Source organism: Peromyscus eremicus, chromosome 1 (assembly GCF_949786415.1).
Source record: "Peromyscus eremicus chromosome 1, PerEre_H2_v1, whole genome shotgun sequence".
NCBI lineage: Eukaryota > Metazoa > Chordata > Mammalia > Rodentia > Cricetidae > Peromyscus > Peromyscus eremicus.
The window spans coordinates 99,006,352-99,020,080 of record NC_081416.1 but is presented as its reverse complement, the minus strand read 5'-3'; the positions used below and the strand labels follow the sequence as shown (position 1 = coordinate 99,020,080).

The window sequence follows — 13,729 nt, the reverse complement described above, 5'->3', positions numbered from 1 at the left end:
TACCATCCTTTTCTTGAACTATCCTTTTTAAATTTTTTTACTTTTATGTGTGTATTTTCTGCCTGTATGTATGATGTGTGCATGCAACACTTGTGAAGGCCAGAAGAGGGTGTCACATCCCTTGGGACTGTAGTTATAGCCAGTTGTGAGCCACCATGTGGGTGCTGGAAGTCAAACCTAAGTCCTCTGGAGGAGGAGCAGCTGTGTTCTAAACCATTAAGCCATCTCTTCAGCCCCTAAACTATTCTTAAGATTTGCTATTTATTTTTTTTGTTTGCTATTAAAATGAACATTTTTATTTTTGTGTTAAAACAACTCTGACCATTTATGAGTTGAAGGTAAAAAGGACTCATTTAAAAATAAAAGTTAAATATCATAGAATCGGGGTCTATATCTATTCATCTCTCCATCACTTTTCATTAGTCAACTATTAGTATCTGAGTAAGTCTGCAAACCCTTCAGAAGAAATGAAGTGATAATTGTAGATACTTGAAACTTTAAGGAAGTCAAACTTAATAATTTTAAGGCCATTTCTTAGAAAGCTATTGAAACATGATTTAATAATGAGGGGCGGGTTGGGCTGCTAGGGACTGGACCTTGGTTTCTTGACCTTCCTTCTTAAATGTCTTTTTTTTAAAAAAAAAAAGCTTAAATATTGCTTGGTTCAGCAGAAGTGTTATTGGAATTGACTTCAGTGTAGACTTCTGTTTACAGTAAGGAAAGCCAAATTCTTTTTTCAAAGACTCTTTTCTATTTGAAAGGTTCACTATTCTGAATAACTATCAAAAAAGTATAATTTGGCTACAGTATTGCCCTTTGAAAATTACCTACTTTATCAGCTCAGTAGCTCAGAGTCAGAGTCAGTTTTTATTTTTTTGTTTGTTTGTTTTTGTTTCTTTGGTTTTTCAAGAAAGGGTTTCTCTTTCCTGTCCTTAGTTGTCCTTAGTTGTCCTGAGGCTGTCCTTAGTTGCTCTGTAGACCAGACTGGCCTCCAACTCACAGATCTGTCTGCCTCTGCCTCCAAAGTGCTGGGATCAAAGGCGTGTGCTATCACTGGCCAGTTTTAATTAAATATAAAGACCAAAAACTTTGGTGGCTCTAAGCTTATTATATTTTTTAAGGAAATGGTTTATAGAAATAATTTTCTTCATTGTGATGATTCACCCCTCTAATTCCAGTACTAAGGAGGCTGAAACAGGAGGATTTTTGTGAGTTTAAAAAGTAGCCTGTGCTGCATAGTGAGTAGTGGGCTAGTCTTGGCTACAAAGTAAGACCTCTCAATTTTTTAAAATTACTATAGACGATAATTCAAAGGCTATTTAAAAACCTAAATTGATTTACTAGGGTGGAGGAAGATCAAAACAATAAGGAAATCAGTCTTAATGCTAACTTAAATAACTACTGATTTTAGTCATTAAGAGCTAAAGCATTTTGTGAACAAAAATGATGTTTAGTGCAATCTTGAATGACTCTGAACACACAACTCCTTCCCATGTTCTTTGGGTAGAATGTGTGTGAAAGGTGACCCTCTGATGATAAACCTGTAGAGTCTCCCCTTCACCTGCTCGAAGATTCCTAAACTGCTGCAGCTAATAGGATGCTATGACCTCTTTGTCCTTCTTCCACTCTAGCAGAGAATGTCTTGTAAGTCTGCAACTTGTATTGCTGGCTAAGGACACACTTTGACACTTGTTGAGTACAAGATACATGGCATCGTGTTTGTATCTTTCTACTTTCTTACTTCTTCAAGCCATGTCAGGTTGCTTAGACTTCTAAGTACAGCCTGTACTATGCTAACACCCGAATTCCAATACAAATCTTGGAATTGTGAATCTTCTATGTTCTAAACCCATTTTACTTCTTTAGCTCTACCTTCTGTACTCTTGTTTTACTAGATGACTAAATTATGTCATTGAGGACATTGGGGTGTATTTTCTTTACCTGGGATGCTCTCTTTCTATCTCAATTCATGCAACACTTGAATCTTTGCTCAAGATACTATAAATAAATAAATAATTAAATAAATAAATAAATAAAGCCAAGATTAGTTTTATTTCCCTTACTATTTATTTGCAGTATTCATCCTTGCTTCATTCTGTAATTTGTATTAACACTTTGTATTTAACTACCTTAGATATTTTTCCATTTATTGTGATACCTAACATAAGCCACATAATGACATAGCTTGAAGAAGTGAGAAAGTTTCGAAGATATAGACAGGAAGAGCTTATGATAAATGCTTAGGAGGGTAAGCATCAGTAACAGGCTTGGAAAGACCCAAACATGATGCCATGTACCTTGTATTCTCCACTACAAGTGTTAGGGTGTATCTACAGCCAGCAAAACAAGACATTACAAATTCCGAATCTCTTACCTGAAGTACTGAGGACCAGCTCCAGGCTTTGAGAGTTTTTCATATTTTAGAACATTTTTATGGTTGAGCATCCCTAATCTAGAAATGTAAATTTTTTTAAAATACACAACTTTTTGAGAATCATAGAACAGAATAGCTTCAGATTTCAATGTTTTTGAGGTTTTGTGTTAATCAGACTTTCTTTTCACTATGATAAAAATACTAGATACAAAAAACTTCAAAGGGGAAGAAAGATGTATTTTGGATCATGGTTTCAGAGCTGTCATTCCATCTCTATGGAGAGGACATGATGAAGCACAGCAATTCACAGCGTAGGGACCAGGAAGCAGAGAAAGTGGAAGGGACCCAGAACCAGGTAGAACCTGCCAAAGACTGTTTTCTGGCCTACTTCCTTCAGCTAGGCCCTTCCTCCCAAACTTTTCTCCAGCTCCTAAAAGTAGTGACATTCACTAGAGACCAAACATTCAACACATAAGACTGTAGAAGACATTTGATATTCAAACCATAACATTTGCATTATAGATACTTGGATTAGGGATGCAGAACTGTACTAAGCACACTCAGGCATCATTTCCTCCAGAAAAATAATCTTAAACATCCATGTTTGTCTAGATGCCTCTCTTCTGTCACCCTGTGTAATTAAAGTTATCCTGTTTAGGCTTATTTCCAGTGCTTGGTTAATTTCTCACAGTTATGTATTGAAAACACACATACAAACCCAATCTCACACCTTAACATAGTTCTTAACACAGAACAAGTTCTCAAGAAATATTCTATTGAACTATTGAATATAATTATTTTATCATTATGAGTCCCAGCCCCTCCTTTTCATAGTACTACAGATTACATAGATAAGGCAGGCATGAAGAAATCTAGCTGTCATATGTGAGTATATTTACCTAAAATTGTTCCTGTCAGAAGCTGCTATAGGGCTGAAAAAGATCAGACCATATTTGGTACCACCACTAGTTGTCTGGGAAGAAAGCAAAGAAAATATGTAAAAGAAACAGACTATTTCCTTTCCATTAGTGTCTCATATGTCTTAAGAAATTTGTTTTAATTCTGCCATAATATGTCAATGTAAAGAACATTCAGATTACCAACATCTGTAATACTGCTTTATGAACAAAGCTTTGTATTCTTCATGCTAAATAATTTCTGATATTTCAGTACCTTAGTGTCAAAAATACATACAAAATGCAGCATTTGGATAATACAGCCAAAAAATAAATATGAGAATTTTCTGATCAAATTAGAATGTCAAGAATTCTTGTTTGTATCAGTTCTGTGTGTTAGGTTTATCTAGTTTAGACAGCTGCAGATCTGAACTGCTGCCTAGAAGTAGTTCTCAATCAGGCCTCTGTAATGTATGCTTCTAAATATGCAGCTATGGCCAGGTCTTCCCTTCCTTGGGGTGATCAGGAGCACTGCTAAGAAAGAGCTCCTCTTTGCTACTGAGGTGGTTTGCTTGTTAAGCAGAAATCTGGTATTTAAATGTTCAGTTTTTAACAAAAAGGTTTTGAGACTTGAAAAGAAGCATGAATGGGTGGCCCATACACAGGAGGAAAGGAGTCAATAAAGAATGTTGGGCCAGTGAGATGGCTCAGTGGGCAAGGGCCCTTGCAGCCAACATTGATGACCTCAGAACCCACATGATGAGAAAACCAACTGCTGCAAGTTGATTATTGACCTTCATATGTACATTATAGTATGTGCACCCACAATAAATAAATAAATAAATAGATAAATAAATAAATAAGAGAATGTTTTTAAGTAAAAAAAAAAAAAAAAAGGTTGCCAGGCAGTGTTGACAAACACCTTTAATCCCAGCACTCGGGAGGCAGAGGCTGGTGAATCTTTGTAAGTTTGAAACCAGCCTAGTTTACAGGGTGAGTTTTAGAACAGGCTCCACAGCTACACAGAGAAACCCTGTCCTGAAAAACAAAAAAGAAAAAGAAGTCCCCAGCCTGGCGGTGGTGGTACATACCTTTATTCCCAGTACTGGGGAGGCAGAGGTAGCTGGATCTTTGTGAGTTCAAGGCCAGCCTGTCTACAGAGTAAGTTCCATGACAGATAGGACTACATAGAGAAACTGTCTCAGAAAAAGAAAGAAAGAAAGAAAGAAAGAAAGAAAGAAAGAAAGAAAGAAAGAAAGAAAGAAAGAAAGAAAGAAAGGGAAAAAAAGGAAGGAAATTTAAGTCCAAGTCTAGCCTCAGTTGCATACCATGTTCAAGACCAACCTTGATTACATGAAACTTGTTTCAAAAATCAAAAAGAAGTCAGTGCATAAAATAATAATTTTAAAACACTGTGATGTCTTATAGCATAGAGATATTTTTGCACAGCAGTAATTGCTTGTCAGAGAGGGGAGAAAAATGGAGCGATACAGGAGCAATGCTGCTGTATATTGTGCTGTATTAATCTAAACCATATCGTTTTGAAATAAAATGCTACTTTTAACCTCCAGACTCATGCTACAAACATCATTCCTAAAAAACATTGTGAAAGAAACAGTGTAATTAAAATGATGCATAAAAGTACCTCTTGCTTTTTTGTTTTTTCAAGACAGGTTTTCTGTGTACCCCTGGCTATCCTAGAACTCACTATGTAGACCAGGCTGGCCTCAAACTCACAGAGATCCACCTCCCCAGGGCTGGTAAAAAATACCTTTTAACAGACTCCATGAGAAGCTATTTTTTTTTCTGTTTTTCTTTTCTTTTCTTTTTTGTAATTTTTTGATAATAGGCTTTCTCTGTGTAGCTTTGCGCCTTTTCTGGAACTCACTCTGTAGCCCAGGCTGGCCTGGAACTCACAGAGATCCTCCTGCCTCTGCCTCCCAAGTGCTAGGGTTAATGGCTCACGCCACCACCACCTGGCTTATTATTTCATTTTATATTGGAATGGTATTGCTAGGAAGTGGTGGAAATGGGATTTGAATGCAAGTGTATATGGTTGGAGACTTGCTCTTGGCTCATATTGCAGTAGCCCTACAACTTAAGTCTTCCAGGAGTGCAGCACACTCACAAGCAGGTGGCCATAGTAGTTTGCAAACCTCTCTCAGCCTGACTTCTCTTCATACCAGTAGGTACTTGATTGGATGCAACAAACTTTAGAAAAGCAGAAAGACTTTCCCTTGCTACGCTTTGTAATTCAGACAAAAGTATTTTGTTTACTTCCTTTTTACAGAACCTAAAGTAACTCAGAGCTTTTAAGTAAGATGACCAAGTATAAAACTAGATAAGCTGTTTCTTTTTTTTTCTAATATTTATTTATTTATTATGTATACAACATTCTGCCTCCATGTATGCCTGCACACCAGATGAGGGCACCAGGTCTCATTATAGATAGTTGTGAGTCACCATGTGGTTGCTGAGAATTGAACTCAGGACCTCTGGAAGAGCAGCCAGTACTCTTAACCTCTGAGCCATCTCTCCAGCCCCTAGATAAGGTGTTTCTAATTTTACTTCTTTTTTTGTTGTTGTTTATTTATTTTTTATTTTTGTTTTTTCGAGACAAGGTTTCTCTGTGTAGCTTTGGTACATGTCCTGGATCTTGCTCTATAGACCAGGCTGGCCTTGAACTCACAGCCTCCCTAGTGCCTTTACTTCATATTGATTGACAAATTGAGTCATGGGTTAAAATATTAACACTTAAGAAATGCAGCCTAGGACTTGCCTTGGTTCCTTTAGGTTTATAAAAACCTATTTTTTTCTTTACTGGTACAATTTGGGACTTCTAAAAAAGATAAAAGCAAGTTGGCAATCGTATCTTCTTCCATAATCAGCAGAGGACTTAAGGATTTCGTGATTTAGCTTTAAGACAGCTCACATTTATCATCTTGATATTTGTTTCCTTGACTTTCACCCAGCACTATTTTAGAAATGCCCGCTGCTCTCAGAAAGAGGAGAGTTTGTTTTTCTAACTGTGTGGAGGAAGATCTCAGCATAATGCTGAGTATAGAATCTGACCTTCCTGAATCTAGATAAGGAGGCCACTGTTTAAAGTTCTCTCTTGAGGGGAAATTACATCAAATGCTTAGAAAAATGACATGGTATTTTTCTCCTAATTCCTAGCTCATCATGATTTTCCACTTTGAGCAATTTCCAGGAAATTTATGCTTTTCCTGTAAAGTGATATTGAGTAGAGGACCCTAGAGTTCCAAGTTTCTGAAGTTGCCTTTAGGATGTCCCCTTTTTTCCATCCTATTTTGAATACTTGTCCTTATGAACTTGGAACCCCTACTGGTGATTTTAGAGATCGTGAAGATAGGATGAGTAAAGAAGCCAGGAAGAATATGTAGAAAAACATTTCCGTTTATTCTGTAGCTAGCTGCAAAGAAACAGCTGCTTGAAGGCATTCAGATTCAGTTTGTTGTTTTAATGCTGTTGAACCAACCATTCAAATGTGCTGATTAAAGGCCTTATGGTTCCTCAATTTGGGTATTTCAGAATTCTTTTCTTCAATACTTGTATTAAGGGGCTGGAGAGTTGGTCTAACAGCTAAGAGCACTTGTTGAACTTGCAGAGGACCTGGGATCAATTCCCAGCACCTTCGTGGTGACTTACAACTGTCTGTAATTTCAGTCCCAGGAGTCACCCTCTTCTGATCTCCATGGGCACTGGGCATGCACATGCTACACATGCATACATACAGCCAAAACACTCATATGCATAAAATAATTTTAAAAGCTTTTAAAATTTTTGTATTAAATAATAGGTTTTTTGTAATGAAATAATAGATTTCTCTGCAGACTCAGTAAGCCAGATCAATCCAAATTGAAAAAGCAAAAGAACAGATTTATTTGAGCAAAGCAACTCCTGGGTGAGCCCTCCTGTTCCAGAGATTGGGCAGGAGCTTATATACCCTGTAGGTGAGGAGTGATGACGTGTCTGCCACAAGCTGGGTTTGTGCCCAAGTATGGTCAAAAGCTGACCACTTTAGGAAGGGTCTTGGGCTGCTAGCAACTTCAGGGGAGAAGCTGCCACAGCTGCCAAGCATGTGGAACAGGGCTTTGGGGCACCTTTTCTTTGTTAGAGATTAGCTAGGGAGTGGGGTTTGGAGGCAGTGAAATGGGGCTTTCTGGATCAGGCAGGAGTGATTCTTCTATCATTTGTCACTTAAATAGTTTTTACTTTAAGGGGATGGAGTGATGACAGAATGGTTAAGGGTATATACTGCTGGTACAGAGGGCACAGGTTCAATTCTCAGCACCTACTTAAGGCTGCTTACAATTGTCTGCTCCAAGGGAAGAATTTGATAACTCTAGTCTCCATGAGCACTCATAAATACAAATAATTAAAAATAAATCTTGGCCGGGTGGTGGTGGCGCACGCCTTTAATCCCAGCACTCGGGAGGCAGAGACAGGCGGATCTCTGTGAGTTGGAGGCCAACCTGGTCTACAGAGCGAGATCCAGGAAAGGCGCAAAGCTGCACAGAGAAACCCTGTCTCGAAAAACCAAAATAAATAAATAAATAAATAAATAAATAAATAAATAAATAAATAAATAAATAAATCTTAAAAATAGTTCTTACTTTAAATTTATAAGAAACATACACATCATTTGAATTCACTTGATTGAGTTTAAAATAAAAATTGTTCATGATAAGAAGCAGAGGAAGCCCTGAGTTGTGTGAAATCTTGAGTGAATGTGTATTGTTGACATGGGCACAGCTATGCCAAGGACTCCAAGGCCTTGGACCCATGGGGAGTTGGCAAAGCTGATATTACCATATGGGCCAAGCTAAAAGAGAGATGGCAAAGTTTTCCTCTGGAGTCTTGAGTGCAAGTGACTAGTGTGTGTGAAAACCAGTAACAAGCTTCCTCCTCCCAAATGTTTACAGCCTCAGACTGCTGCCTGCATAGACCTCTTACCAAGACTAGCTCCATCCTGTCCCTAATAAGCACACTGAGGTTCTGAGTTGCCCACAGTAGCAAGTAGTGGTACCCCACCTGACCCCGGCTTTTCTATGTGTATCCGTGCGTCTGTCTTTTCTTCATTCCCTCACTATCCCTAGTCACTGTTCCAGGACTCAAGGCACAAGGATCTCAGCAATCTGCTATAAGGCTTTTGATCTGTTTAGTTGAAAAGAAACAAAAATATAGGAAGGCAAAGTACTTTATACAATCAATTATCTATGCAAATCAAGGTTTTTCTTATAATGTAACTAAAAGACACAGTTTGGAATATGGCTGATATGAACTACAGTTATTATTTTGTAATGATAGAAGGAAAAAGGAAGGCTAAGTTTTATGTGTTTTATTTGGTGTACACACACACACACACACACACCCTTTTTTTAAAGTTTGGAACTACTTTATTATATGATGTGTAAACTCTATTGCTTCTCTTTTGCCAATGTTTATACCATCAAGCTTTTAGGTCATGAGGATCAATGTGGATTCATCCGTATTTTTATACTTGTAGATTCTGATCCAATACATTGTCAAACAGATTTTTGCTAAATGCCAGTATGTCAGGCTCATACTTGACACTCAAGATTCAATGCTAAACAGGCTGACCTGGCCCCTCCTGTTCAAGAATCAAAGGAAAGACAGACAAGTGTCATAAACACAAGGTTATATCATGAGATAAAATGATAAGAAACATCTAGAGTTCATGGCAATCAAGAGGAGTTCTTACAGATGAATAATGAATAAAAAGAAGTGGTCCAAAGGCATGTGTAAAAACTCAGAGGCAAAAGAATAGTACTGGTAGAGCCAAAAGACGCATAGTTTAGGGAAACTATGGCTACAAAGGGAAATGGGGAATGGGTGAGTGAAAATGGGCAGACGTAAGCCAAGTCTAAAGTCTAAATCATGCAGTCAATGGTAAAGTTTAAAACAAACAAAACTTTCTCCTGAAGGTAATGCATAGCTAATGAACAGTGTTGAACAGTCATATAAAGTATGCAGTTCAGAAATATCCTCCCAGCTACAGTGTGAAATGGATTGGCAGGGCCAGGCATGGTAACATACCTTTAATTCACCTACTCCAGAAACAGAGTCAGGCAGATCTCTGAGTTTGGGGCCAGCTTAGTCTTCATAGTGAGTTTCAGGCCAGCCACGGCTACAAAATAAGATCTTGCAAAGAAAGTAAAAGAAAAAAGAAAGAAAAGGATTGACAGAAACAACTGGATATAGGAAATTGTTGGGTAAAGCCAGATAAGAAATAACAAAAGGACTTTGAAGGCTAACAATGTAGTTTTGTGTTAAAGTGTGTTTGCATGAATGAAGTGCAAAGGTTTGATCCCTAGCACTGCTAAAATTAACTTTTAAAGGCTTTGATTTCTTTTCTTTCCTGCTTCCTAGTAATAGTACTCATGTAGCTAGCATAGTGCCTAAGTACAGTTGACACTCAGTAGCAAGATCGTTCAGACTACATGGGAATTTAGTTGGCCTTAAAATGCATGCCTTGTTCATGACACCTATATTATTATGTATTGTATATAAGTAAAATGCTTTGAGTGGTTTCTTGCAAACAAGATTATTATTTCTAAGTTAAAAACTTCATATTGGAGGATATATATCTTTTTTTAGAACAAGTTCATGAAAGTCATGATTGAAGGTAGAAATTTTTATTCCCCAACTCAACACACCATAGTGTCTGATAATGTTCATAACTACGTGAAGATAATATATTTAAGGCATTTGCAGTGCTGGGGTTTATAGTACTCAACAGTGCCATCTAGTGGTGAAAGATGGACAATTCGGCATTATTGTTTCTTAATAAAGTTTTATTTTTCCAGATGTACAGTTGATTGAACCTGTTTATGCATCATCACCAGAAGCTGGGCCATCTACACCCTTTGTGTTTCTGGTGTAAATTACTTGGGCTCTGCTTTGAAACCAGCTTGCTAAGTCCTTTACTAAGTAGCTCTTGAAGGGCTGCCCTGGCTAAGGAACCACGAATCTTCAGTCCATAGGAGACCACAACTGGAGTAATTGGCTTATAGTTGAGAACTTCCTTACAAAGTTTGTCGTACGTACGTACGTACGTACGTAGCTTTGTCAAAAAGGACTAGATTGTTGAGCTTGTCCCAAACTTTACCTTTGGACCACTTCTTTTTGGCTTTGCCACCAGACTTATCTACTGGATCTTTGTCTTTTTTGTCTTTCTGACATCTTTCTGGTCATCCTCAGGTGACATGATGAAGCAATGTTAGTGATAACAAAATTAAGCCCTGACTGTCCTGGAACCCAATCTGTAGACCAGGCTGGCCTCGAACTCAGAGATCTGCCTGCCTTTACCTGAGATTAAAGGTGCTTGCCACCACTGACTGGCTTAAAAAATGTATCTTTCAAAAAGATGCTTGAAAAAGTAAAAAGGCAGCCCACAAAATGAGAGGACATATTTTCAAATTATGTATCTTTCAAAACTCTGTATCTACAATATATAAAGAATTCTTGCAACTTGTAATTTGAAAGATACCCCAACTAAAAATTATGAGTCAGAGGCTGGAGAGATATCTCAGTTGGTAGAGAACTTGGCCATCAGTCACAAAGCTCTGGGTTCAATGCCCATTACTGCATAATCCCTGGTGGAAGCAGAAGGGTCAGAAGCTGAGGTTGGGCCAGTGAGATGGTTCAGTGGGTAGAGGCACTTGTATGCAGGTCTGACAACCTGAAGTTGATCCCTAGGTCCCAGAAAACTAGCAGGAAAAATCAGAATTATCTTCTGACTGTCTCATATAAACCATGGCACAGGGTGTATCTTCTCTCTAGATAAATAAATAAGTAAATAAATGGCTTTTTGTTGTTGTTGTTGTTTGGTTTTTCGAGACAGGGTTTCTCTGTATAGTTTTGAGCCTTTCCTGGAACTCGCTCTGTAGCCCAGGCTGGCCTCGAACTCACAGAGATCCACCTGCCTCTGCCTCCCGAGTGCTGAGATTAAAGGCGTGGGCCACCACCGCAGGACTAGGCTTTTTTTTTTTTTTTTTTTTTTTTAGTTCAAGGTCATTTCCAGTTGCATACCAATTTCAAGTGTTCAAGTGGTACTACAGGAGACCTGGGTTCAGTTCCTAGCCCCTACATGGTGGCTTACAACCATCTATAACTACAGTCTAAGGCAATCTAACATTCTCTTCTGACTGCCCTGAACACTGCACAGGTGTGATGTTCAGACATACATTCAGGCAAACACTCATACACATAAACGAATAAATAAAATCTCAACAACAACACCATTAAAAAATACAAAGCAGAATATACACACAAAAAAAAATAGGTCATGGCAAGGATATAGAGAAATTAGAATCTTCCTGTATTGCTAGTTGATACGGAACAGCACTGTGGAAAACAAAGTTGCCATATGACCAAAGACAGTTCTACTCCTGTGTGTATCCTCAAAGAACTAGAAGCAGATACCAAAGTTGAAACCAAGGTAAAAGTGAAACTCCAAAACAAAAGTTATTTGGAAATAATAAAAAAAATAATATTGAAATCCAGAACACTTGCACACATGCTAAACTGACCTCGAGAATATATTGGAAGCAAGGGAAAGGTTGGCGGTTTTTGTTGGCAAAGAAGTGTACGCAAGCCATTATTAAGAAAGTTCATGGGCACTGTTTGAGAGAGCTGATGAGCTCTGATTGGAGACAGCAGCAGTCACTGTGCACAGAGCTAGCTATGCATAGTCCAGTTCTATCAGTTGATGAGAAGAAAAAATACAGACTTAAAAGATAAGGCTGCTGTTTTGATGGGTTGGAATGATAGGAAAGTTCTCGGAACGGTTGTTGAGACCTGAGTGTTTTTCTCTTCGGCTTCTGTTTTAGATGTGTCTGTGACAGGAATGTCTTCTATGTAGATAATCAAACAAAAACGTGCATAAATGTTCATGACGTTTTATGTTTTCTCTCAGATTGCTCTGTAGCAGATATATATACAAAACTCTAATTCTACCAATAATGGATGAGAAAAATGGAGGAGATTAATATTTATTATGTATCATTTCCAGGTTCTGTGCCTGGATTCTTTCTTTTGATTATTCCATGTAAAATTCCTACACCTCATTGTCATTAAGTGTCCACAGAGGCAGATAAGCAAAGATCAGAACCTAGGTGTTTTTGTTTCCAAAATACTCTTTTTTTTTTTTTTTTTTTTCGAGACAGGGTTTCTCTGTGTAGCTTTGCGCCTTTCCTGGAACTCACTCTGTAGTCCAGGCTGGCCTTGAACTCACAGAGATCCGCCTGGCTCTGCCTCCCGAGTGCTGGGATTAAAGGCGTACACCACCACCGCCTGGCAGAATGTTCTATTTTTTCATAAGCTTTAGCAATATTAGAATTTCCCTTTGTTGGTTGCTATTCATTAAAGATTTAGCACTTCCCTAGTAACTGCTCACTGTTCTTAGGTAATAGTCTGTGTCTTTTGTCAGTTTCTTAGTATATTTTTAAATTGAACATCCCTAACTTTCTTACAGACAAAGGAATTATGTGCCAAAGCTCTGTCATAATTTTTGGCTTCTATATATTCCTCTCTTTTAGGCTCTTGATGGAAATGTGTATGACCACCTCAAGGATTATTTAATAGCTTTCAGCCGGACCGAGCTAGAAACTTGCCAAGCTATACAGAACACATTCCAGTTTTTACTAGAAAACTCCAGCAAGGTAATGTGTCTTTAATGCATGGGTGGTATTGCCGTTTTAGAATCTAAAGTTTTTCATACTTTCAAAATAAAGATACCAGTTATAGTAGAAGAAGGTTTTAAAGGATGTATTTCTGAAAAAAAGTCTCCTTAACCAAGTGGGAGAATGTTCTGGATGAGTGGAGAAACTGTTGTCACAACCATGAATGAAAGGGGAGGTGATGTAGCAGGCCAGCTCAGACATCAGCCCCCTGCGATACGCTGCTATACTCATTACCTTTGAGAAGAATCAATGAAGAATCTGATCTGTTCAAATGACTCAGTCATTTGAGAGAACAAGGTTATGTATCAATGCAAAGAGTAAGAAAGATATACACAGGGAATGTAGCATTGGTAAGTGGTTTAAAAATAAAATTCTGTAGTCCTTGGAGTTTGTTTTTAACAAATTAAACTCACTTTTTTTAAAAGATTTATTTATTTGTGTATATGAGTGCTCTCTTTTCCTATAGGTCTGCATGACAGAAGAGGACATCAGATCCCATTTTAGATGGTTCTAAACTACCATGTGGTTGCTGGGAATTGAACTCAGGACCTCGGGAAGAGCTACCAGTGCTCTTAACCACTGAGCCACCTCTCCTAGCCCTGAACTCACTTTCTTTTTTTTTTTTTTCTGTTTTTGGGGTGGTGGGGAGGTGTTCAAGACAGGGTTTCTCTGTGTAGCTCTGGCTGTCCTGGAACTCACTCCATAAACCAGGCTGGCCTTGAACTCACAGA

At 38.1% G+C, this 13,729-nt stretch overlaps 1 protein-coding gene across 1 annotated transcript in view; it reads left to right on the top strand.

Moving 5' to 3' along the window:
- The window catches only part of Fchsd2 (FCH and double SH3 domains 2), a 212,099-nt gene that overhangs the window by 147,885 nt on the left and 50,485 nt on the right, over nt 1–13,729 (top strand). Inside the window, exon 9 of the mRNA XM_059270348.1 lies at nt 12,855–12,977. Within this exon, the coding sequence (XP_059126331.1) occupies nt 12,855–12,977 (123 nt within the window). The remainder of the gene's footprint in view (nt 1–12,854; nt 12,978–13,729) is intronic.